The sequence below is a fragment of the Plectropomus leopardus genome, chromosome 22 (assembly GCF_008729295.1).
Source record: "Plectropomus leopardus isolate mb chromosome 22, YSFRI_Pleo_2.0, whole genome shotgun sequence".
Lineage (NCBI taxonomy): Eukaryota > Metazoa > Chordata > Actinopteri > Perciformes > Serranidae > Plectropomus > Plectropomus leopardus.
In genome coordinates, this window is record NC_056484.1 from 20,795,054 (window position 1) to 20,822,400 (window position 27,347).

At 37.6% G+C, this 27,347-nt stretch overlaps 2 protein-coding genes across 2 annotated transcripts; both read left to right on the top strand.

Moving 5' to 3' along the window:
- The first annotated feature begins 272 nt into the window (after positions 1–272).
- Positions 273–13,186, top strand: LOC121961609 (NXPE family member 3-like). Its single transcript, XM_042511666.1, has 7 exons — positions 273–392; positions 5,953–6,106; positions 7,661–8,104; positions 9,136–9,431; positions 11,219–11,289; positions 11,915–12,118; positions 12,202–13,186. Exons 2-7 carry the CDS (start codon positions 6,005–6,007, stop codon positions 12,753–12,755), a joined length of 1,671 nt encoding a protein of 556 aa, XP_042367600.1. The 5' UTR covers positions 273–392; positions 5,953–6,004; the 3' UTR covers positions 12,756–13,186.
- A 2,471-nt stretch (positions 13,187–15,657) lies between these two features.
- Positions 15,658–25,504, top strand: LOC121961346 (NXPE family member 3-like). The gene is made up of 8 exons (XM_042511295.1): positions 15,658–15,895; positions 18,773–18,927; positions 19,187–19,282; positions 19,668–20,108; positions 21,589–21,884; positions 23,167–23,237; positions 24,340–24,543; positions 24,628–25,504. The coding sequence occupies exons 2-8, from the start codon at positions 18,826–18,828 to the stop codon at positions 25,182–25,184; spliced, it is 1,767 nt and encodes a 588-aa protein (XP_042367229.1). The 5' UTR covers positions 15,658–15,895; positions 18,773–18,825; the 3' UTR covers positions 25,185–25,504.
- Positions 25,505–27,347: the final 1,843 nt, after the last annotated feature.

Consider the following 27,347-nt stretch of genomic DNA (forward strand, 5'->3'; position numbering starts at 1 on the left):
AATTTCCTTGTACTAGAAATTCAGGGTTTTTTTGTCTTTAATTAAAAAAATAATGCTCATGGTGATGTGAATTTGTCATTCCACATTAAAAAAAAGAATTAAAAAAAAATAAAATGTTATCATTAATGGCTGTGCAGGTAAAAGGAACTCGCCCTGTTGGGCAGCTCTTAAGTCAAAAGGTGTGTTCAGGAAGACAAGGCATCAACCAGACCAAACACTCGTCTGCCTAAACTGTGACGTTGCTTCATGCTTCAGGACTCGTCTGTAGTTACCACACTCATTCATCACCAGGACGTCAAACAGAGCAAACTCTCAGGCAACCCTGCAAAATAACGTGTAGAACCAAACCAAGATTTCATCACTGTTTTCTCTCCAAATGATTGTCTGCTGAGGTAAGACACGATACGCTCAAATAAAGTATATTTACATGTATTTACATGGTGAAAATTAAATGTGGTCACTAACTATTCAAATATATATGTGTGTAAACTTTTGAACTTCTTGTATTTTACTTTTACTACTTCCATTTTATGTTACTTTATGCTTCTGCTCTACTACATTTCAGAAAGTAATAATGTACTTTGTACTCCATTAAATTTATGCAACTATAGTAAGTGGACACTTTGTTGAAAAGGAGTTACATACAATTAAAACGGGATCAGTTTATAAAATAATACATTCAAAACTAAAAGTACAAAAACAAAGTACATGAAGTATACAAAGTATATTTCATGTACCAAAAGTAAAAGTACTCTATGCAAAATGGCCCATCACTTTATGTTGCAGCTGGTAAAAGTGGAGCTAATGTTGACTATTTTTTTTTTATTAAGAGTAATGCATCATACTTTATTCAATCATTACATTTTGTATTCATCTGAATCTATAAAGTAACTACTAACTATAATTTTGAAATAAATGTAGAGTAAAAATGACTGTTAATGATTACATACCACATGATAAGTACTTTTAGTGTTGATACTTAAAATATTTTATTTACATTAACATTTTGCTGCTGATACTTACTGCTTACTACTTCTGCTGCCAATACTAATTTTCTCAAACATGAGTTTGCCAGCTTATTATATAAATTCTGATGTTTTCTGGTGACTAGTGGGTCAGAGAAAATCTGTTGCTCTTGAGGTATGATACCTTTTATACTGAATACATTAATGAATTAAACTGAACATCTGCATGTTTGTTCTATGTACTGAGTCCATTAGATCAGATCGCCTGATTTCTCTTACACCAACTGCATTTGTTGTCTTAGTAAACAGATTAGATTGCCTTCTGCAAATTACAATTATGCACTATTGTTCAAATGTATTTCTGCTGACAGAGAAAATACATTTGTACAACTTCTCATTGTGTGGTGAGGTGTTCAACGCATTGTATGATATATAAAAATCAACTCAGCCTGCCCTCCACAGGAGATGGGGATCATACACACACAGAGAGGACAGAATGCAACAGTCAGTGCGTTTGCAGCTTGATTAGGCTGTTCAATGAGTCTACGGTCCATGTCCCAGAATACAAGCACTGGGGAAGAAACCATTTATTGATAAAGTATCTCACCTAAAAAATAATCAGTATCAGTTTAAGTGTAGCCAACGGTATATGTAGATATTTTCACCGCTTTACCTTGCCATAAGACAGCCTTACTGACAGGGATTCGAAGCCGTTACATCAAAATCACCAGACTACACTGAGAAAAACATTTTACTCCACTGAAAAGCAGAGTCATGCGCATATTCTCCATGGAGGACCAAGGTCCATTTGGATACTAGAGTGCCGCTTGGGCACAAAAAAAGTAGGCCTAATGAAAACACATTTTGCATATCACACAGCCAGAGGTGGGAAGTAAACAAGTACAAATACTTTGTTACTGTACTTTTTTGCAATTTTTTAGGTATCTGTACTTTGAGTATTAATTTTTCTGACAAGTTTTTACTTTTACTCCCTGTATTTGAACAGAAATATCTGTACCTTCTACTCCTCACATTGTCAAAATGGGTTTGTTCCTTTTTCAACCTTGAGTGACGACACCGTAAAAGATATAACTGAAAGCAAAAGGGAAATCAACCGCTGAGAGAAGGCGTCGAGTGAGTGTAGCTACAGTTTATGAAAGAGAGAGAAAACTTGCAGCAGCGACATGGATGAAGAAAGCGAACCCCGGGAATATTGCAGATGACAACGCTTCAGGTTCGGGGAAGCTAGACATTCCACATCCGTGGCCTTATTTAAGAGATGTTGTTGGCTCCAAGAATGATTCATGGCGAATGATTTTTGTCCTGTCATGTGTCTTCCGGCGTTCAAGAATTCTCCATCTAATCTGAAAAAACACATACAGGTAAGGTGTATTCAGTTGTAATCTTTAGCTTATTTACCATTTTTGGAGGTCAGTTTACAACATTAGCAATGCTATGGGAACACATTGTTTTGATAGTACACTAGCTAGCTATACACTAGCTAGCTATACACTAGCTAGCACTCAGTTAAAAACAACAACAACCTGATAATCCTCAATTTATTTTAATCCCCTTTTGGGTAAGTTTAGGGGTTGAGTGGTGGTTTTGGCTAAAATAAATACATTTTCTAGCAGAAACGGCTTTTATGCTAAAAGTCCTGAAGGCTAACGTCCCCTTGAAGACAATGTTAAACATTAATATAACAAATGTAATTCTGCCAGGTGAACCACTTTTCTCCTTTTTTGTGTATGTGGTTGTAATGTCCCTAGGCACCATGAAAAACAAGGTTGAGAATGCAACACTGGAAATGAAGAATAATCTGAAAGCTGACATGAGTGAGGTCGAGTTCATAGTTTCCTCTGAGTCACAGCACACTGGATAGAACTGGACAGATGCTCAAAGGATCACACACATTTTCTTTACCTGATGGTGCCCTGACTGACATTTACACAAAGTACAACATCCATGACAAGATTTTGTGTACAACCACTGGTAACGGCTCCAATTTCATCAAAGCTTTTCGGGTCTATGGACATCTGGATGAAAATAATAACCAGATTCCACTTGAGGAGGCAAGACAAAGTGAATCAACAGAAATATAGAACAGTGAAGAAGAGAAGGGGAGGAAAATGTTGACCTTCTTGAGTTTGTTGAAGCAGGAACCTTGTTGGAAGAAGATGATGGCCTGGAATACCAACTGTCACAGCATCAACGCTGTGCCTGCCACCTTCTGAACCTGGTGTCAACAGTTGATGTTTTAGAAGCAATTTCCAACACTGTCTACAAGTGAATCTCTCGTTCAGCATTTTTGAAGTGCTGGAGTCTATGGAACAAAAGCGGAAGATCCATTACAGCTGCTGAAATAATTGAAGAAAAATGCAAACTCCAGCTCTTGAGGCCAAATGAGACGAGGTGGAATTCTGTTTTCCTGGCTGTGGAGAGGATTGTGAGGATCACGAGAGAACAAGGAGAAGGAGCCATTACAGCTGTGTGCGGTGCACTAAAAATTCCCATGTTAGTAGCTTACATTTTCACACCTTAGTGACTGTTATTAATTAGTTAATATTAATTCCATTACGTGTGTGTAACATATATAAGTCATATGTTACATGTTTGACTTAGCCACTGATAAGTTGTGCTTTAAATATTTTCTGACAGGTTCACTCCTGCTGAGATTGCTTTTCTTACAGAATATGCCAAGACGATGAGCCCATTTGCAAAGGCAGTTGATGTTCTTCAGGGTAAGGCCAGTGTGCAGATGGGATGGTACCCACAATAACACTTCTCAACACTAAGCTACAGAACCTTCAACTTTCCTCCAAGTTCTGTGCGCCATTAGTAGATGCTCTTCAAGCAGGACTTAAAAGGCGATCGGGGCAGATGCTTGCTGATCCAGAACTGATTGCTGCTGCCATTCTTGACCCCAAGTTCAGGACATGCTGGACAGGTGACAACAACATCCTGAAACTTGGTACGTGCTAAAACATTTGCTTAATGCTTACATTTATTGAAGATAATGAAGGAAATTTTGGAATCTGAATTATCGATCTCATACTCTGTAACTGTCATACAGTAGCAAATGAAAGTCATGTTCCCATTTGCAAACAAATTACAATCCTATGCTAATCATATTCTGTGTTTCAAAAACTGTTTTACAAAACATGGTAGCATAAAAATATTGGGAGCACTTCATGATAAAGGGTACAAATCATACACTTAAGTAATGGTTAACTAATGCATGATTAATGTTATAATGTACAAATATGATAGTTATTGGGAAAAAAATTTAAAATCCTTCTGTGTTTTTGTATTCCATAGGCCTTGACTTTTTCAAAAGCCATCTGAAGAAGCAACCTATGGTGCATCCAAGTGACACTTTGCATTCTGCTTCAGAGGAGTTCTTTTCCCCCATTAAGCAAGGAAATGTTCAAGAAAACTCCAAGCAGCTAGGGTCCTACCTGGCCTGCCCAGATGCCTGTGAGAGGCTTTTTAGCACTGCAGGACTGATTTTCGGGCCCAGAAGGGCTAGCCTTTATTCAAAGAACTTTGAGAACCAGCTTCTACTGAGGCTGAATAAAAGATTTTGGTAGTTTTCACAGAAGAAAAAGAGGCCTGATAAGACCTGAAGTTTCCATGTTGATCATAATGTTACAATTTCAAGTGTTAACAAGTTCTGTTGCTGACATGGAAAATTGATTTGCACATTTGTTTAAAGTCACGCTTTGCTAGATTTTTGATACTGAGTGTTTAAAATGAACAAATTCTGTTAAAATCTGTGTCAAGTGATTTTTTTTCTCTCTATACCAGCACTATGCAGATTGTTAATAAAAGAAAAAAGTTATACTATTTTGTTTGCTGAGAACTTTTTTCGTTTTGCTGAGTTATCAAAAGATATCGTGTGTGTTATTGATGGCAAAAATTCATTTTTACTTTTTACTTAAGTACACTTCAGAGCCAGTACATTCTTAGTACATTCTCAGTACTTGTACATTTACCAGTCTTTTTTTACACAAGTACCTGCACTTCTACTTAAATACATAACATGAATACTTTTGCCACCTCTGCACACAGCTGATCGATAGATCCCAGCAGACACAGCGCAGTGTCAAAGGCAGACAAACAGCAATTTTTTCCACACAGCACTAAGGTGTCTAAACAGTCAAATATTTAGAGGCGGAAAGTGACTTCTTTAGACTTCTGCAGAAGACTTTAAATGGAATTCTTTATAAATATGACGAGGCATCGCTCCGTCTCTCATCCAGCTGCTCTCTACTGCTTTTGTTGTTATAAGGGGCGGAGATAGTGATTTGGGGGCCTGGTGGCCCAGCCTATCTGCCTTGCTTTGATTTCACCCATTCTCTAACTGGTAATGATGATGGGCTGTTGGCAGCTGTAGAAGTTATGTTGTTCTTTACACCCTCAATGTAACCAACATAGACTATTGCAGTGATGCAGAATTGCAGGAAATTGGTTTTAAATTGCATCTTTTTTTCTGGGGGAGTACCCCCTAAAACCCTCCGCCAATTATGTATCTTAGTTTAAATATTCTTGAAAATTCAAAGTTCTCTTTGAAAGGATGTACTTACATTATATTATCATTATATCAGAAGCATAAATAAGTCTTAAAACGATGTCGACAATAATACAGTTTATCGAAATATTTTTTGAGAAAATATATTGACCAACAAAATTTGTTATGATGACAGGCCTATAAAAGACGGCAATGCACTACATATGTACATATTTACAGGATGCTGCAAACTAGGAATGACTTAAATTTAAACTGCAAAAGAGTTTGACTCATGGTTAATCCATCAAAGGAATTTCCTGTATCACTGGATCTATATCAGTCCTAATGATTAAAAGCTGGGCACGTCCCATTATTTTGTACAGAAAGAATTTTTCAGTTTTGTTCAACTTTTAGTACAATGTGTCACCTACCCCTCCTGTTTTTTAAATTTTTATTTATTTATTTTTTTTAATCCAGCACCAGAGGAAGTGGTCACAGTGCTGTGCTACAGCCATAGATTGGAAGCATCATGAACGTCAGAGCATGTACAAGACGGGAGTACACTGCCATCTTCCTCATTCTGGCGTTGGCTGCCCTTATCTTTGTCATACGTTACATGGAAGTTGTGGAGGTGAGAACTTTTGTGGGATCTCTTGAATGGTGGACCCTACTTTGATTGTGTAATGTTGGTTTTCAGATTCAGTGAATCATCCCATCAGTATTGCTCCCAGTTCATATATTTTATAGTAAAAGACAGCTGTTCAAACCAAACACATTACTTTGCTCACTTATTGTTATTGGAATCACAGTCAAGATATTTCTGGTTATGCGACATTTACAGTACTGAAATTACCTACAATCGCTGCTCGTCTTTATGAATATATAAAGACGAGCAGCGATTGTAACTTTGGAAAGTAGCATAGTTATAATAACTGTTTTCAATCCCATGGTCAATTATTGTATCCTGACGATAAAATAGTCTGTGTGGGAAAATCCTGCTCACTTACAGTGCATCTTACTGAAGATTTATACTGAAAAAATGCACATTGCAATATTATAAAAACAGAAAACTGTCAGGCTGGAACAAAAGATCAGTACAGGTAAAAATATTAAAAAAAATACTTGTTATTACAAGATATTTTCAGGTTATAAAAAGAAAAGTTTTTACATGAAGTCTCTTGTTAAAAAAAAAAAAATTGCAACAAGATATTTTTCAAACTTTTCCAAGATGGTTTCATGTCATAAAAAGAAAAGTTTTTTGACAAGAAAAGCTCTCTATAATGTGAAATTATATTGTCATAACAAGAGAAATTTCATGACAACATAAAAAAAACCTTTCGTTATAACAAGAAAATTATATTGCAATAACATGACAAACATCGTTCCTATAGTGTGAAAATGTCTTGTTATAACAAACAACTATTCTTGCTCCACATGAAAAGATCTTATAACATCTAATACATCTAGATGTGAGAGAGAAGATGTGAAAAATATGTCATAACATTAAAAATATCTTGTAAAATCATGAAACATCTTGTAACACGAAACTTTTCATGATATTTCCTGCGACTGATCTTTTTTTCCTGGCTTGGCAGTTCTATACGTCCATATATTGCGGGAAAAGAGTAGCTTTTCACTTCCTGACAATCTTGTTTTGACTCTAGGTGTGGTTACAGATACAAAAATGCACTCCACATATTTTTGAGCTTGACCTTATTTTACCTTCCCCTCCACTGGGATTTGTTAATATTCATGAGTGGAAATAAATGAGATTTGACGATTTTTTTGGATTGTCCTCATCAGTGAAGTTTGGAGTGAAAAGAGCTTGAAAGAGCTGATATTCTCTACACTTAGTGTGGTCCTCCTTTGGCCATGAAAGTCATCCCCATGCCAAATATTAGGCACTACACAGCACCAAATGCACCTCTGGGCAAATTACATGAAATATCCCAAAACATGGATTTCTATGAACAACAGGTGTGCACACAAAAAAAATTTTGCCTTTGAGGGCAATGATAAAAAAAGTTTCTCCATGGGTCAATGTTAACAACAGACGGCCATATCCGCATATAACCGCTTGAAAATAGTCATTTTGAGCTTGAGCCCCTTTGCTTTTCTTAGCACATTTGCTCTGGTGTATTTGTTTGATGCATCTTTGTCACCATCTCTCTCGCCTCCCTGCCAGTTTCCACATGAAGTGAACACCAACATCATCACCCAGAATGCTTCCACTGTCCCTGACATGCATTACCGCATCTGTACCTCCCAGTCGCTGTCCCCTGAGGAAGCTCTGGAAGAACGCAGCCTACTGGACTCAGTTGCTTGGCCTGAAATGCCACTTTTGCCAGACCCTCTTCTCCTGCTGCAGACCAGTGATCCAGCTCACAGCACCTTCACCATTCTCCCAAGGAGGGGAGGAGGACAGTGGCGTGTAGGGGATCAGCTGGAGGTCATGATAAAAATTTCGGACTTCCAGGGCCGTCCCAAGAAGTTCGGGGGGGACTTTTTACTCGCCCGGCTGCACAACCTGAAGCTTGGTGCAGGTGTGGCTGGGCAAGTGGTGGATCATCTCAATGGGAGCTACTCTGCTGTGTTCTCCTTACTCTGGGAAGGAGAAGCGTATGTTCAGGTGATGCTAAAGTGTATTTATGTTTAATGTAGTTGTACTTAAGGTGCCTTTTTTTCTCTGACTGTTCACCAAGCTCCGTCCCCCTTAGTTGCTGTTAATATATCTGTAACTTTCACTTCTTGCACAGCACATGTGCAATTTGTAATGATTATGGTAGCAGTTTTGCCAATCACAGTTTAGAAACAATAGGTCTCTTTTTCATTTAAGACAAAAGCTCAAACTCATCTTTAACCAGACTGTAGATTTTGTTGGTTGTAAACTGTCACTAGTAGATTTTATCATTTGTAGCTAATTATGCTAGTTATGGCAAACGCTAATTAAGTTGAAGCTTGATTACTGCTAAAGCTGCATATCGCAGGCAAACAGATCCCATCCCCATAACTTGATGAGAAAATTTAAAGACATGGAAATGAAGAACCAGCATTGTTCTTGCATTGCAGTGCAGAGCTAGTTAGTTCTAGTAATATGACAGAAAAATGTAAGATAAGAGGCCATATTCACATGCATTTTGAAACCTAGCCCAAAATTTCTAGCAAGCAGTCACTCAGTAAACGCTCTGTAATAAAAAAAAAACTAGGCCAGGTTACTGTTGCAGGTTGTGAGCTGTTCATAGTAATGCTAAAAATAGCGTACTACAATAGAACAGAAAAAGAGAACTAATTAAAATAATGTATTAATTTGTTGCACTTTTCCTCTTATGTTTTTAGTTTTGGAAAAAAGGACAAGCTTCTTGAAAGACAAATTCAGAGTATCCCTCTTACTACAGCCTCATTCAAACATCTCTTACATATGCAGAAAATCCAAAACTTGACAGACGTGCACTGCCTCGTTACAGTTGCTAAGCTGTGATTGGGCAATCACTGTTTGGGGGAAGGATTTAGTGAATAGACAATTTTCTTCTGATTTCAGAAGACATAAATGTTTCTAAATGTCTCAAAGTGTGCAGCTTTAAGCAGTGTTCATTTAACTTGTCGTTAATATATCTGAATGTGATTGGGCTTAATGAAAAATCTGGTTCTCTATCCAATCAGGTGATGATGGTTCACCCTACTGAGGCTATCCCAGTGCTGAACAGGGTGAGCAGAGAACATCCTGACAGGGTTTACTTCCTTGGGTACTTCGGCTCAGGCTCGGACACTGAAATTACCGCCTGTAATGTCTGCCTACGTTCAACCGAGCGGCCAGTGTGCAACTTCACTGATCTCCGTACAGGCGAGCCTTGGTTCTGCTTCAAGCCAAAAAATCTGAGCTGTGATGCCAGAACGGGCCAAGCCAGGAAAGGCATCCTCCCACACCTCAAGGCAAACGAGGCAAAGCTCTTTCGAGGGTGAGAGAACAGACAGACAGGTCTGGCATTTTGTACGACAGAAAACAGAAATACAGTGTTACTAATTTTCCGGAGTTTGTAACAAATCCAACTGCCAAAATAAATGCTGCTATTGTACATCTGCTTACCACAAACATGCTACATTTGCATGTTAGCATATACATCAAACATCACATTTTGGCTTAAAGGGATAGTTCACCCAAAAATGAAACTTCAAACTTCAAATGAAACTTGTCATTATCTGCTCACCCTCATGCTGATAGAAAGTCAGGTGAAGTTTTATAGTTCACAGCACACTGTAGGAGTTTCACAGGGAAATAGTGAAACAACTGAAGCAAGTGGTGTCCAGGATTCAAATGCTAAAAAAAAAAACCATAATATTGAAATCATAATGATGAAATTCTTATAATAATAATGAAAAATAATAATGATGAAATTATGTATTTTTTTTAACATCTGTAGCTTGCAGGGATCTTCACCACCTATTCACATTAGTTTCTCAAAATATCACGCCCTTTCCTGCAGACTAAGGCCTTTTCTGGACAACTGTTCCCAAATTGCCCCAAAAAACAAGTTCTTTAAAATCAAAACTTTTTTTTCATAGTCGAACTGCTTTAAGCCTTTTTAGTATATATATCAGAATTGTTTTATATCACAGTGAAAACATCAACAAATTTCTTCTTCAAACAACTGTTTAATCAAGTGTCTCGCCAAAAACATTATATAAGATTACACTGAACACATCATGAAAACATTATATTTTACCTTTGCCCAGTTTTCATTTTTACAGAACGAAGCTTGAACGTATCTGAATGTAACCCGATGCAACCTCTGTGTGCTGTTAGTTTCGGCCACCAGCTGCTACTTGTTCATGTTAACAGCTGTTCTCCTGCTGATGTTGACACAGACTGGTTGTTGCTGTCGCTTTATCAGGGAAATAACAGTGTGTCATCTAATGCACATGGCTGCTCTTCATCAGTAAATACAAGCAGTCAGCTAGCTCCATCCTCCCATAATTCCATGCAATGTTGCTATCATGTACTTCAAACGGAAACACATTTCCTCCAATTCTACATCACCTGTACTAGTTTATATTAGTTACACTGAGAGTGTTGCAAACAGCATAATTTATTCTACAGCTGCCACCAGCCCACCATCATTCCCAGTAAGAGAACAGGTCGAATCAAAGCAAGGCTCGGGCACCAGGCCCTCAAATCACTGAATCCGCCCCTGATAACAATAAAAGTAGCAGAGAGCAACTGGATGACAGATGGAGCGATAACAAAATCTTATGTGGGAGTTTGAAGAAGTCACTTTCCCCCACTAAACATTTAACTATTTAGGTATCTTAGAAACGAATCATTCCAACACCTCTATTTTCCACTGGTATTGCTCTTTATGGGTGCTACTGGGAGTAGAGGAAATGAGACAATGGTTGAAACGCAGCCAAAATGTGACCAGATTATCAGTTTATAAAAATGCACCGCAGTAACAACAAAGTAATTTTATATACCAGACGTAGGATTTTGTAACACACACCTGCCGATACTCATTTGACCACAGAGACTTCAGTCTGCATCAAGCACTTGCAGAAATGCGACCAGTGAAATCTGTAGCACTCTCACAAAGAGTCGGTTGCATACGTGACAGTTGAATGAAATTTCAAGCAACTGTTTCCAGTTTTGGTGCTTAATTTTTTATAGTTTTAACTTTCAGAATGTTGTCCCCCTTTTGTTCTGCTGTTAATGCTGTTGTGATAATATTTCATTGTGTGTGCTTTTCTTCAGAGGTGTCAACTTAAAAGTCAACATTAAGGCGTCAGGACCTGCCAATGTCACCGTATTGCAAAAAGATGAAGGTATGGAAAATGTTATTGTTATTGTTAATGTTATTACTGCTCCCACTCCAAACTAAATGTGCTATAAACAAAGGAAAACAGGTAGAAGAAAGCCCATTTGTATATAATTTGTCACTTTCATCTGGGTAGATGAACATGGCATCAGCAGTGTATCTAGTCTTTCTAGAGTAAGGTTAGCTGATAAGATGTTTAAATAATTACAATATTCCAGCTGTTCCAGATGAATTTTGTGAACCGTTACACCCCTACTTGTTACTGTAAGCAGCTTCAATTAAACACCTGACAATAAAAAGCCAATAATTAATCAATACACATGTTCAACACGTAAAAAAAGTGATATTTCAATCTGCTTTGTCTCTCAACCAAGGCTATTATATTTTAAGCAAGCACAGCATGCTCAGCTAATAGCAAATTCTTTTCTATCTAAAGTATATCTTAAATTTTCAAGGAAAATGAATTTGCATACATATATAAACATTTTTTTCCTTTTGCACTTGAATAGAAACAATATTTGTTTCTATGAAAAAAACAACAACTTCACCCTGACACTCAGTATGATGTTTAAAAGACAGTCTGTCTTCAAATCTAAAAATAACCCCAGCCATATCCTTCAACTTCCTCTCAGGTCAACCGGAGGTGAAGAGCAGCATTGTCACACCTGGACCCTCTGGCTATTATTACCAGGGTTTGTGGCAAGCATTAGATGGAACTACAGTTCAACCATTCAGAATCCTTAAAAGGACTCAGTGTCTGAAAGGCAAGAACGTCCATCTTTATGGAGACTCCACCATGCTGCAGTTTTTTACATTCCTCATCACAGTACTACCAGGTAACTGATCCACAGGGATTTCTGGAAGCAATTTGGTTTTGTTCACACTGCTGCTTGATCTGATCTTTCTTTAATACTTCTAGGTGTAAAGAAGTTTGGTCCACCAAGCACGTTGCAAAGACCTTTCATCGGTTTTGACTTTGCAAACAACATTTTGGTGACGTTCTCCTTCCACGGTCCACCTATGCTCGGCCGTGGCCCGATCCCACCCACTGATCAACATTACGTTGCCAATGACATGGATAGCTTTACCGGAGGCGACAACACTGTTGTAGTTTTTGGCATCTGGGCTCACCTCACCCCTTTCCCCATAGAAGTCTACATCCGGCGGCTGCGAAGCATCCGCAAGGCAGTGGTGCGGCTGCTGACCAGGGCTCCAGGCACGATGATCATCATCCGCACAGGAAACCCCAGAGAATTATCGCTTGATCTGGCATTAGGCTTCAGTGACTGGTACTCGCTGCGGCGTGTTAAGGTGCTCAGAGCCATGTTCAAAGGACTAAATGTTCATTTCATTGATGCCTGGGAGATGGTCTTGGCCCACAGCAAACCACATGCCATCCATCCATCACCTGCCATTATTATGAACATGATTGACGTTCTCTTGTCCCACGTGTGCCCTAAAATAGGCAGCTAGATGTATGTTTGTCGTGTTTGTTATCAAGCCTGAGAAATTAAGGGCACATTAAACAACATGCAATAAAGTTACAACACCTTCCGGTTTCAAGTAAAAACACGCACAATGGCCCCTTTCTTTCTGAGAGCATTCACAGTCAGCTCTGTGACAAACCAATACTGGTTGACCCCTTCAATGGAATGAGGAGAGATACAGAAAAACAAAAGACAAAACACAGTCTGCACTGATGTCACCACAAAATGAGAAAGGAAAGTTACACAGCCTTCATATATTGCACCTGCCCTGTAATACTGCACCTCTGCGATAGCAATAATATTACACGGTATAATATTGTGCCAAATAAGGGCAATGTAATTGCACAAAGACAAAATAAAGAAACAAATATCAATAACGTTGACATTTAAAATAAAAAAAAATAGCAGTGTTATGCACAAGGATAAAAATAAGATAAAATAAAAATAATGACCTCTGCTGTTTCAAAAAATGACACTTGCATGAAGACATTTTTTACTTCGTTCTGAACACTGGATATTTCCCTGACTTTTGAAGCAAAGGAATAATCACACCGATCTTTCACAATGGAAATAAATTTGACCCCAAGACATCCCTAGGCATATGTGTCAGTTTTAACTTTATTCTAAATCATCCTAACAACCGACTTCAAGACTATACTGTCTTAAGCAAGAGTCAGATTGGATCATCAGCACCTGTAATGACTTTTGGTTTAAGATATGCAACATCTTAAACATGTCCATAAACGAAAACACGAGACTAATCCATTACAAAGTCATACACAGAATACATATCACACAACATAAGATGCATCTCACCAGACACATGCACTCACTGCACCCTCAACACAACTGACCACTACTTACATGCACTTTGGCTCTGCCCACCAGTACAAAACTTTTGCAGAGACGCAACTACTAAACTTTCACTGATTTTTCAGTGTCATTTATCACAGAGTCATTTATCTTTTTATTGTACATTACATTTCATTTAGTATTGTATTTTAAAGTGAAAACTGTGTTTGTGTGGTCTTTGCAGTGATGAAAATGCTGCTGTGGAGAGTAATCACTATTTTTATGTCATTCCACATCTTTGCTGCTAAGCACCTTTACACAGTCTGCAGCTACTGCTTTTGTTTTAGAGATTATATATTAATGTAACAGCTAGATGACTGTGCTACTGTTGTAAACCAGAGCCAGTTTCCAAAATTCAGCTGTAGTGTGCAGATCAGAGTGCTTTGTGTGCAGTGTTTTTGTCACATATTGCTTTGCCTGTGACTGTGTAATATGTCTTTGCATGTTTTATTTGTTATGTGATCGTTAGCCTCACCTTCCACCTGTTCAATAAAAGCGCTGCAGAATTTTGCAAGAGTATTCTGTAATAAACTGTTGTGTTGCTCTCAAGCCCAATGTCCTTATTTATCAACCTTTGAAAACTGGTGCTGTTCACCTAGGATTAATACAGGAACTAACAGAATTTGGTCTAAGTAGCTGCTGCTACACTCTGTTAGTAAATTGTATTTTATATTTGCTGTACATTTGCTTTTTCTGCTGTGTTACTTTATATTGCAATATATATATATATATACATACACACACACACACACACACACACATATATATATACATACATACATACATACATATACACACACACACACACACACACACACACACACACACATATATATATATACACATATATATATCATGATATATTGCACAGCAATTTCCCCCTCGATAAGAAATTAATCTTATCTAAACTTGGTTACATATAGCACTCAGTAGAGCAGCCCAATAATCGGGGCACAGGTGAGTCATTTTGAAAGCATCCCCTGCAGGTTAATGAGCAGAAGAGAAAAAAAACCTGCTAGATGTACCTACTGGTTCCCAGCACACTGCTATAGTAATTCAGTGCATCAACACATTTACAAAGAATTATCGCCTGCATTTGCTGAATGTCTGCAGAAAATGTAACCATCTGCCTAACTTTATCCTAGAGTCCATTAGACTAAATTGCCTGATTTCTCCTACAGTGTAACCACACTCTTTCAGACACAGTGCAATATGAAACTCAGACAGGACCTGAGGGTTTTGCATTGATTTGACTGTGCGCATCAGACAAACCAGTTTGACCATTTTTTTTTTTCCATCACTGTGAGAGATCTACACCACCAGGGTGCACTGTCAAAGGTCAGCGCAGCCACAACACAGTCTGTTCACTCTTTTGCCATTGGGGAGGAGTTACAGGATTGTGAAATTAAAGACATCAAGACTCACAAACAGGTTCTTCCAGTGGGCCATCAGGCTCCTGAACAATACTAACCACTGCCACACATGCTTCGCCACTCCCACTCTCACTTTTCAAACTTCTACTTTTATTTCATTTTTTTTCTTTTTTTTTACTCTAATCTATTCCAAGTTTTTTTTGTGTGTGTGCTGTGTATAGGGGACAAGCAAAGTAAGAATTTCATTGTATGGTCTAAGCCACTGTGTTTTTACTTTGCATATGACAATAAACATCTTGTCTCTCTTATGCTTTATGAGGTTATAGAATCCTGAGCTATATTTTTTATAAGGCTGCGCGTACTGAGCCCCACCCCCATCCCTACCACCATGCCGACTCAGTCGACGCATTTAAACACAAATTGTCAGCTGCACATCTTTCCTCATAAAACCGTTTGTGTGAGTCAACAATGTGAAAATTCCAGCTCTGAGACTCCGCCTTCATATTTGAACCATGCAGACAAACTCTCGTTATATTACAAATGTTTTGACTGTTGTCTTTAATAAACTTTTCTTACTTTTTTTTATCAATGTGGCATGGATTTTCCATTCCACATTAAAATGAAAATGGGTTTAGTTTTTTTTGTTTTTTTAACAGCTGCACCTTTGTAATACATTTATCTGTGTGGGCCAGCCTTGGCTCATGGGAGTGTCTTGTGATCATAAGCATAAACCGGACCAGACACTCTGTTTAAGCTGTCACTGTGATGCATGCCACAGTGCTGCCTGAAGTGGCTGTTGTCTTTTATCACCAAGAAGGCAAGCAAATGGAACAAACTTTCCCAGAAACGATCCAAAACTGCTGCAAACTGCTGTGTTCTCTCCAAATCAATCTCTGCTGAGGTAAGACACATGATATTCCTAATTAAAGTAAATTTAGGGTGTCATTTATATACAAATTATAGACTTAATGAAAAGTTAAAGTTGCCACTGTCTGTTGTAATATGCATGTGTATACTTTTTAGTACTTGTATTTTACTCCTTTTCTTTTTTTTTAAATTTGCACTAAGTCATATTTTTGCTCCACTAATTTTACAAGATTTACATGCAGTTAAAAACTTCAGAAAATCATGCGTTCAAACTGTGATGACAGCAAAAGAACAAACATATACGTATATACATATGTATATTAAAGTGTACTCCTGAAAGTTAGGGTAGAGCCACTCATTATTCCAAATTATATGTATTATTGTACAACAGTACACTCATTTGTAATGTACATATAAGTTTAATAAGTAACTAAAAAGGCTTTATAAATGTCGAGATAAGAATGAATTGGGAAATAATTAAACATGAAAATAACTGAATACAGAAATAAATAACTTGTCAAATAAATGAATACATAGTTTATTTTTCTATTTCTATGCATATTTATTTGATTTCAAAATAAGCCTGCATATTCATTATATGATTGAAACTTTTATTACTAAATTTCTTTATTATTTTTTATGTTATTAGTATTACTTGAGTAATTTTTTAAAATGTATTTACTTTTGACAGATTAGATCCTCCATACGATGAATATTTAATATTTTAAAAAGTTTAAACAGGATTTGATTGTAGAATTACACCCATAATGCATGGAAGATACAGATAATTTTAATGGGGGAAAGAGAGAGGTGGCGTCAAGTCATTGTTTGCAAGTCACAAGTCTCAAGTCTTTTGCACTCAAGTCCCAAGTCAAAAAAAGACAGGTCCTGAGTCATGGCAAGTCAATCCTAGACTTTGAGTCACGAGTTATAAACAAGTCATTATGCACTTTTCAAATGTAATGCCATTACAAATTTCATATATTCATTTAAAAATGTGTATTTATTTGATAAAAAAAATCGTTTTCAAAACAAGTCTGACTCAACTTAACAGTAAAAAAATTTGTGCTAACATTGTGCTATCACAGCAAAAAAGCACTATTAACCAATCGCCTAACACAAAAGAATGAATTTCGTGAGTTTCTGCCCTGTCTTGTTAACTAATTTTATATAAGAAACGTCTATAACATTTTCTGTAAGACTATTCTTTCTCCAAAACCATATGCATGTTGTTGCACGTTATATGTTTTCCGTTAAATTGAATGAAAAGATTAGTAGATTCAGGACAGTGTTTCTACTGGGATATTTTTCCAGAAGCAGTGCTGAGGTGCGTTTCTTTGTGCTGCCAAAAGATATTTAGTCTGTTGACCCTAAAAGCTCTTTTGACACATACATATAAACAGTTGTAGAAGTCATATTAGACTGAATAAAATGCTTCCCATCATCAACAGGCATCGTTGATCTAAAATTATCAAGGAAATTCGATACGTCTATCTGTGCGGAAGTTAAATATTTTCAAACATTTGTCTTTATGTTAAATTGTACATAAATTATAATTAATCAAAAATGGCTTAAGCAGTTGTAAAAAAACTAAGTGCACATGTGCAGATGCTTTGTCAGAGCTTCAGTAAGCAGGCTCGAGATATTCTCGAGGGCGAAATTTTGTTTGAAAATTGGTTTGGTTTGCACCATCTATAATCATGATTCAGTCAGTGCAGAAAATTTAGTAATGATTGCCCATAGAGGATGTGGCTTCTAAGTACAACACATTTTAGCTTGCAACCTTTCAGTACATCCTACAGAGCTGAACTTTTTGTAGCACTTTCACTGAATTGGGACAAATGTTTGCCTCACCACGACCTATAGTCAATTCGGAAGTCTTTCACTCATCATCTTAGTTACTTACTGAAAAAAAGGGAAGGAAGGCAGAAGTGGGGAGGGGACAGACGGATGAATGAAGGGATGGGAGTGACAGAAAAAATTAAATTTAGCACTTTAAATCCTTATAGTTGTAAAAAGAGACCTTATTTTTCTTCAAGTGTAATGTACATACTATTTTTAATGTGGTGTACATGTTAATAAGAAATACATAATGATTCCCAAAATTCTGACCGCTTGCTTTTTTACTAACAGCATATACTTATACTTTTACTCTCAGTGCAGAGAAACATTTGATTTCATAAAATTATTTCTGACACTTAAATAAAGTAAATATCAGATTCTTTAAGACTTTTAAGGACTTTTTATTGACAAGAAATTAGCGTCAGTCACCAGCCAAATGCTGGTAGAATATATAAGTGTCTGCTAGACTTGTTTCACTCACCAGGCAAAAATACAATGGTAATCTATTGATTGGCTGCTAGATTTTGGAATCTACCAGCCACAGTGGCAGGTGGACAAAAACATTTATTTCCAAATCTGACTTTTAATCAAGTAATATTCTAATAGGTAGCTTAAACTTCTACCAAAGTCATGTTCTGGTAAGAAATCTGTACTTTTACCCAAGTTTGGCTTTCAGGTACATCATCCACCAGTGTGCAATACACACCAATTATTAACTAAGAAAAGATGCAAAAGCAGCATAAAACATAAACTGTGATTTTACTGAAAAAATGATTTTTAAAAAAAAAAGCTGAATACAAGTTTAATAGCTCCAAGTTTTGCAACCTGTTTAAATTTAAATCAAAAGTCTGCAGCTGAGAGGTTGTGGGAGGACTCCTGCATTGGTTGTGGCTTTGATTTATTGCTGATCTATCAAAGGAATTGGGTGACAGGATTTAGTTTTTATCTTAATGATTAAAAGTCGGGCATGGCACACTTTTCATACAGAGAGAATTTAGAAGTAATTCAAAGCCTTTGCATAAAACAGTGTCACTTACCCCTTTGTTTTTTGTTGTCATTTTTAATCCAGTACCAGAAGTGGTCACAGTGTTGTGCTATATAACGCCAAAGCTTGGAACTATCATGAACATCAGAGCTTGTGCAAGAAGGGACTACAGTGTCATCTTCCTTATTCTGGCCTTGGCTGTCCTTATTTTTGTGCTATGGTACATTGAAGTTCTAGAGGTAAGAACTTCAGTGAGACTTTTCAGTGAGATCATTATGGTGGACCCTATTTGAAATGTTTAATGTTAGTTTTCAGGATATTGTTTTCAATGTGTGTTTCACTGCACTGCAGTCCCCTAAGAGCTGTGCTGTGATTTGGCTGACATTACTGTATACTTCCCATTTTCTGACCAAAGTCATCAAGGTGTTCCATTCCATTTTTGGTTTGTTTCCCATTAAATATTTTTTATAGTTTTGTTATTCTTTGTGCTTTTTTCAGTGGTCTGACATGGGCAAGGTTCATGGCTGGATTGGGACAAAATATTGGCCCTTGCGTTTTGGCTCAAACCAGCCCAAGACAACCAATCACCCAAAAGTAAGTCATGTATATATTATATTATACAAGGAAGTAGTTTAAAAAAAATGAATTGGGGGGACATATATTATGGAGGGGGCTTTGTGCTGCATCAAACACTTCATTTCCTTGAGATACGAGAGGCTTAAAAGTTGGGGATCAATTTAATTTATTTTTATTTTGTTGTGTATTTCAACAGGGACAGCACACAATTTAAATGTAATTGCACCACAGTTAACCAGCAGCTAATTTTTATCTGTTGTTCCTGAGAAGGTACAACAAAAAAAAATGGAATTTTAATGCCACGAAAAAGAAAAGAGTTAGTCATTTTGAGCATGCTTTATAAATTTGCTTTCAGTGCATTTTTGATGCATCTTTGTCACCATCTCTCTTGACTCCCTAACAGTTTCAGCAAGTGAACTCCACTACCATTGTCCCAAGTGTTTCCACTAACCCTGACATGCATCAGCGCTTCTGCATCGTCCAGCCACTGTCCGCTGAAGATGCTCTGGAGGAACGCCTCCTGCTAGACTCCATTGCTTGGCCTAATATTCCACGTTTGCCTGTTAATTTTGCCCTGAACCAGACCAGTGATCCAGCTCACAGCACCTTCACCATTCTCCCAAGGAGGGGAGGAGGACAGTGGCATGTAGGGGATCAGCTGGAGGTCATGATAACAGTTTCTGACTTCCAGGGCCGTCCCAAGCAGTTTGGGGGGGACTTTTTACTCGCCAGACTGCACAACATGGAGCTTGGTGCAGGTGTGGCTGGACAAGTGGTGGATCATCTCAATGGGAGCTACTCTGCTGTGTTCCCTTTACTCTGGGAAGGAGAAGCGTATGTTCAGGTGATGACTATCAGGAATACTATGTCGTTGTACTTAAATCTAACTTTTATAAGATTGTTTGGTCATCTCCCTGAAAAAAGGTTTTAATATGCACTTGATGGTTAAAACATTATATTGGGCTATATCAGTAGGCACTAGGGCTTGACATTAACTTTTTTTCTCGCAAGCCACTATGGCTAATGGTTTACCAAAGCTTTTAGCCACGCAGCATTTTCACAAACGTTTTCACATTTTATATTATCAAAGTTGACTATGGCGTGCTAAAATCAACTTGAACTAGATTTACAACCCTTTAAAATGAGAAGTACTATACTTGAAAATAAGGTGATGAGATTTCAGAAATGAAAACCAGGGAAATGTCCAGCTTTGCAGTAAATATATCATTGAATTATCTAATTTTATTATCTATGAAATAAAAAAGAAGGAAATTTACAGGTTCATTGGGCGTATATAAAACATCTTTGGGATAAATACTTAAATTTCCCTTCCATTTATCACTTTATATCAAAGAAGCCTCTAACAATTGCAACCCCTGTGCTGTTTTCTGTCTCTTCCAACAAAATACTTACAGTGACCCCATGGTAGCTATTCTACCTTTTCCTTACAGAGCCAGTAGCCTACAGTGTGATATGCAGTCCCATTTAGAGCACAAATTTTCCAAATGTGGTAATCTTAAAAGTTTGTATCTAGATAAGGGTGATCCAATTTAATATGGCCTTGAAAAATAGGTACAAAAGTAAGCTAAACATGGGATTTCCAAATCTGGATCATTTTGATCCAGATTAAATATTTTTAACAACTAGGCCCTGAAGATTTATCTGGTTTATGAGGGAGACTCCCTAAAAACACAGGATTTCACCTGGGGTGGTGGTTTATGTCTTGCTTTACATAAAATGTCTTGTGCCTGATTTGCATTGGGCCATCTCGCTTTTTGGATAAACTAGCAAGACTGTTGACCAGAATATTGTGTATTGACCTAACCTTTGACTAATGTTAGACCTTCCTGCAGATTTTCAAGTTATTTTTAACTTACATTATGAAAAGATGCAAATCAAGGTTAAGGTCTGTTTACAAAGGAGACTTGTTGGTGTAAAGTTATCTTGTTAAAAATTAACTAACATTATCTAGAAAATAAATTTCATCTGATATTTTCATGGCACATGATGAGAGGCATATTTTATGATATTCTAATGATAGCATGACTAAATGGTAACCCACGTTACTGGTACAAAAATAACAAAACTCACCCTCCCTTACAGAAATTCAAGAACGACACAATCTGAGCATGGGCTGAGACAGATGGAAAACTTGCAAAAGCATGAACTGCTATGTCCTGAAAACTAAGCCCATCAGGGCAAAACCCTGTGTTAAGGGAGTCTCAGAGTGTGTAGCTTTGAGTAGTTTTTAACTTTATTTGTCTTTGTTGATATGACTGAACATATTAGGGCTTAGTGAAAACTCTGCTTTTCTATCCAATCAGGTGACGCTGGTTCACCCTAGTGAGGCTATCCCGGTGCTGAGCAGGCTGAACAGCAAATATCCAGACAGGGTTTACTTCCTGAGCATCTTCCGCTCAGGCTCACTCTCTGAAACTACCATCTGTAACTTCTGTCTACGTCAAACCAAGCAGCCGATGTGCGACTACACTGACCTCCGTACAGGACAGCCTTGGTTCTGCTACAAGCCAAAGAATCTGAGCTGCGATGCCAGGATCATCCACTACAGTAAAGGCCACAGATCACTGATCACATCCAACGAGAGGAGGCTCTTCATAGGGTGAGAGAACATTAAGACTGGCACTTTGTATGTTTATAGAATCTAATAATACATACATACATAGAGTAGTGTGTCTCCTTGACTGGTACTTTTTGAAGTTTGTAACCAACTCAGATGTAAAATGTTTACACTGCATCATTCTGCTACCCACACATAGTTTACATTTGCATGTTACTATGTAGAAGATACATGAAAACCTAAACCAAAGCTGTGGTTAACATCAGGTTGGTTTTAGGCAGGCACAAAAAACACTGGGTTATTGTTGAAGAGGAAGTTCACTCAGAACTGAAAAATCAATCATTATCTACAGTTCCTCATACCTGTGCATAGTTGGGAGAAGTTTTATAGTCCACAAAATACTGCAAGCGTTTCACAGGGAAAAGGTGTTGAACTCATTCTCCAAACAATTAAAGCAAACTGTGAGCAGGATTCAAACATACACAAAAAAAAAAAAATCAATATTGCTTGTCTGAAACAATCCAAGTGTCCTGACTATTACGATTACTATGGATACGACTACCAAGCCTTGTTGTAGCCTGTAGCTCATAGAGTAGGAGTTGCATTCACACAGTGCATGCTCGAGACCAGTAAGATGTTTCTACAGGCCAGTACCACAAATCAGGGCTAGACAGACAAGGATTGTAGCCCATTGATATAAAACAACATATTCCTTTCTTGTCAGCAATTTAAATCAGTGGCCTTTCTTCCTCCCAAATACGATGAGATGAAAGCATTAAGAGTGGAAGTTTTTTTGTCATTGCAACCTAAAGCTAGCTAGGTATATGCTAAGATTACCATAATGATGGATTGCTTTATCTGATATTTGAAATACCAGTGCTTATGTATAGCTAAATGTTGAAAAAAGAATTCATTATCTCATCAAGAAATTCAGTACTTGACATGACTGAGTAGTTCTGTCCACTCAGTCATGAAATATGCAGGTTGTGCAACAAACTCGCAACCACTTGTGCTTTAAGCAACATCCCTGTGGTGTGATGATGCAATGTAAGGGCGAAGGGGGAATTTGACATCTATTGGTTAATGTAACCAATAGCACCTTTAAAAAGTCCAGCTTTAACTCTCAAAAAAGATTTTTAGAGGATAATTTTAGTGTAATGTTGAATGAATTTTGAAGCAGATGCTCACTAATTTAGTGTCTGAATTCTCCAGTATTAACTTCATGAAATTATTTCAAAATGATGTCCACCTTTGATATACTGTATGTATGTTGTTAATGGTGAAGTGTGTTTAAGAGATATTTTGTTGCTTGTCCTTACTTCAGTCGTGTCAACTTAAAAGTCAACATTCGGGCTTCAGGACCTGCCAACGTCACTGTGTTGCCAAAAGAAGAAGGTAAAGCACAATGTTTTCTACTGCCTTCAATGTCTATATATCTATATTATAAACGGAATTTACGATAGACAGTGTGTCGCATTAATGATACGAGGAGTACAAATCTGTGTGTAAAGTGTTAGCAGGCAAAAACATATGTGCATTCTGGCATTCATCAATATTTTAGTAGCTCATATCTGTTCAAAGGTGCTGACAAAATCTACACCTGCCTCTGACCACTCGTGTAAATAACGAATGTACATAAATATTGCTTGTCATTATAACAAATTACAATTTCAATTTGTATTTTTTCTGTTATGTTTACAAAATATGCAGATGTCTCTGAAACAAGCAAGTTAAACATGACAAAAGAGTAGAAATATAACCCATTTAAAGTTGACAATTCGCAGATTCAGTGAAAAAAGTAGATCAGTGACGTCTGTCAGGTATGTTGCTTAAATCTCGGGGAACACTGCATGAACATGGAAAGAAAGCAGGGCACTTTCTTGCACAACAATTAAAGGGCAGAATGGTTTCACAACAAATTTCTCAAGTCACCAATAATGCAAGAACTGTCTTTACTGGAATAAATAAGACTTTCAGAGCCTATTATTTTGATTTATACAAATCCAACTCATCTAAACGATGATGACATGTTGAACTTTTTCAGTGACCCAAGTGTTCCCAAAATAACTCAAGAACATCACAAAAATTTGGGGATACCACTAAATCAGTTTATCTTGTCTTTTAAATACAGGTCAAAAAGAATTTGTAAATCATTTAATTCTCTTTTTATTTACATTTTACACAGTGTCCCAACTTCAGAATTGGGGTTGTACAAAATTAAAGGGTCCCTGCCCCTTCGGGTCTTCAACTCTATTAACAATAATAAACCAGCACAAATTCAATAAAGTTCTGCTCCTTCAGGACTTGAAGCCTGATAATAATAAAGACAAAAGACAAACTGGCACAATCTCACTTGGGTTCCGTCCTGGCTGGGCTTGAACCCAAAGAAACTGGCATAAACTCAATAATAACAAATCAGCATATCCTCAACAGGTTACTGCCCCTTTCAGGCCTGAATTCTGAACACTCCTCTTCTTATCCTTTAACTTCTTCTCAGGTCAACCAAAGTTAAAGAGTAGCAGTGTGACATCTGGACCCTCTGGCTATTACTACCAGGGTGCTTGGCAAGCACTAAGTGGAGCCCAAATTCAGCAATTCAACACCTCTGCCATCACTCAGTGTCTGAAAGGCAAGGTGGTCCACGTGCAAGGAGACTCCACCATGAGGCAGTTGTTTGATTTCATTGTAGCAGCAGTACCAGGTAACTGATCCACCAACATTTCTGCCAACAGTTTGATGTTGTTACCACTGCAGTATTAATATGTGCCCTCTTTTATACTGTTAGATCTTCAGGAGTTTGTCCTGCCCAGAATGTCAAAATTTGAATCTTCCAAGGCCTTTGACTTTGCAAACAACATCTTGGTGATGTATCACTTCCACGGCCCTCCGCTAATCAGTCACGCCTTGATGCCACCTACCGAGCTACATTACATTGCCAATGAAATAGATGGCTTAATTGGAGGCACCAACACTGTCGTAATTTTTGGCATCTGGGCTCACATTGCCCCTTTCACCATAGAGATCTACATCCGGCGGCTACAGGGCATCCGCAGGGCAGTGGTGCAGCTGCTCGAGAGGGCTCCGGAAACAGTGGTTATCATACGGGCAGGAAACCCCAGAGAGATGTCAAATTATTTTTCACAAATCTTCAGTGACTGGTACTCACTGCAGCGTTATAAAGTGCTCAGAGCCATGTTCAAAGGACTCAATGTTCATCTAATCGACAGCTGGGAGATGGTCCTGGCTCACCACTTGCCGCACAACGTCCATCCACCACGTCCGATTATTGAAAATATGGCTAATGTTATCTTATCCTACACATGCCCTCCAAAGGGAAGCTAGATGTGTGTGTGCAGGGGGAAAATGCACAGAAAAGAGCAGAAAAAATTAGATGTAGGGTTTCCTTTTTTGTGTGTTTAAACCAGAAACACACAATGAAAGTACAAATAAAATAGGATTGGCCCATGGTGTGGAGTGTGCTGGGCTTTTTGTGTTTTTGGTGAACATTGATTGAAGTCAGAAAGAAAAGCAGAGCTATTTAACCAACTACAGACATCAAATCCTGTACAAGTTCAAATATTTATTTTAGTGCTGTCAAGCAATTAAAAAAATGTATCTAATTTATTACATACTCTGTGATTAATAAATCTAAATTAAACACATACACCAATTTTGCTGTGAAAGTATTGTGAAAAAATTCAATTCACATTCATCAGAACAAATTCCACTCATTCATCATAAAGTCATACAAGCTCCTGCATTTTTAAAAACATGGTCCTGCAAATACTGTCAACAGAGACGTTGTCGGAGGACTTCCATTTTGAAACAGAAGACTTCCTTGTATTTCCTTTTCTCTATGAAAGAGAGACTTGAAGACTGAAGTAAAAAGGTGGTATCAGCGAGCCACTGCTTCCCTAGATGTGCCGCAGCTGACAGGCAGCTGAAGACCGCTGCTCCTGCAGGCAATGTGGGTACTCTAACTTGTCAAACGCCAAAATGAAAAACAGTGTAGCGACGGTCACTCATGTTTTTGGAGGGGTTGCATTGAGTTGGGTGAGAAGCTACTAAGGTAATAGGCAGCAATTTGTTCAGATAGGTGAACATTAGTCATCACACTTGGTATTATTTGTGGAGTCAGTGTTAGGTCCGTTCAAATAACAATGAATGAGTACGTGCATATCAATGTGTGGGGTGAATTTGTGGAATGGTTTGGAGCAAGAGCTTAATCAGAGCACAAACACAATCCACTTTAAAAAGATGTAGAAAAAGCTTTTCTTGTGAGAAAAGTGAGGACATGGGCTAATTTAAGATTTTGTTGACTGTGGAGCCACCCTGTAGACAGGGCGGTGGCGTTAACACCACTGATTGCTAATGTTTTTTTTTTTTTAGTGTGGGTGTTTATATTGCTTATAATTTATATTGTATTGCTTTGTGCATAAAAAAGAGGATATCTGTTTAAATTGTATTGGGTTGTATATAAATACTGATATAGTTGATCATATTGTAAAGGTTTGTATATATCATTTGGGAAATTGTTTATGTAGGATGTGACTGTATATATAGGGATGGGATTGAATAAGACTGTACTTCTTCCTTCTCCATTTTAAACATGTAATATTCAAGTTTAAGTAGCTTTAGTATTTGTACTTGAAATATATGAATAGATTTTGGATAGGCACTTGCTATAAAGGCTCATTTCCTCTTTTAAAAGGTTATTCTTTTCATTTTTCCATGTCTCAAATAAAGATTCATTCATTCATTGTTTCAGCGTCCAATGTGACCTGTCAGTTTGCGTTTGAGCATCTGGTCCAGTGTGGCTTGACAAGGCCGGCCGGTTTGTTTTCTTTTAGGTTTCAGAGTTTAATAAGAAAGAAATCCGATGATGCTCCAAGTGTTCATGGGTCACTAATATTAGTATTGCCCCCTGCGTTCTTACCGTGTTTCATGCCCATTATAAAGGCTAAACAAGGACAATCCAGGGGAAATTATTGTTTCCCAAGGTTTTCACATCATCCTCTTTTCCCCTATATTTATTGCCATTGACTCCAATATAGTTGTATGAAAATAATATTTAAATTTATGCAAGATATGTGCGTGTTTGAGCCACTACTGTACATATTACCATTCTGCAATACCTATGTTTGTACCCATATTATTTGTTTATTTCAGTTTTGCCTTTCTTAAAATAAATCCTGACAAGTACAACACAGGGCCTGTTCATTGCAGGAGATCATGGGGAAATGCATTAAGCTTGCTGTTTTTATATACAGTAACATAGTTGAGACATTTAAGTTCAAATGTGTTTTCCTGCCAGATTTCCTCGCTGGAAAAACAGACCAGACGATGAATCTATCGCTGGAGATTGTGAGCTGGCACTGCATTTTTAGTGTATAGAGTCTCACCACTCAACCAAAAGGAAGCAGGCAGCGTTCCATGGAAAACTGGCTTCAAACGTCCAGTTTTTAGAGTGGGCCGAAGAAATTACAAACTATACCAAACTGACCG

Excerpts from the sequence above, each read along its gene's own strand:
- LOC121961346 (XM_042511295.1), top strand. The coding sequence starts at position 18,826 with ATGAACATCAGAGCTTGTGCAAGAAGGGACTACAGTGTCATCTTCCTT. Across the intron at positions 19,283-19,667 it reads AGACAACCAATCACCCAAAA|TTTCAGCAAGTGAACTCCAC; the intron begins GTAAGTCATGTA and ends ACTCCCTAACAG. Across the intron at positions 23,238-24,339 it reads TGTGTTGCCAAAAGAAGAAG|GTCAACCAAAGTTAAAGAGT; the intron begins GTAAAGCACAAT and ends ACTTCTTCTCAG.
- LOC121961609 (XM_042511666.1), top strand. The coding sequence starts at position 6,005 with ATGAACGTCAGAGCATGTACAAGACGGGAGTACACTGCCATCTTCCTC. Across the intron at positions 11,290-11,914 it reads CGTATTGCAAAAAGATGAAG|GTCAACCGGAGGTGAAGAGC; the intron begins GTATGGAAAATG and ends ACTTCCTCTCAG. Across the intron at positions 12,119-12,201 it reads CCTCATCACAGTACTACCAG|GTGTAAAGAAGTTTGGTCCA; the intron begins GTAACTGATCCA and ends TAATACTTCTAG.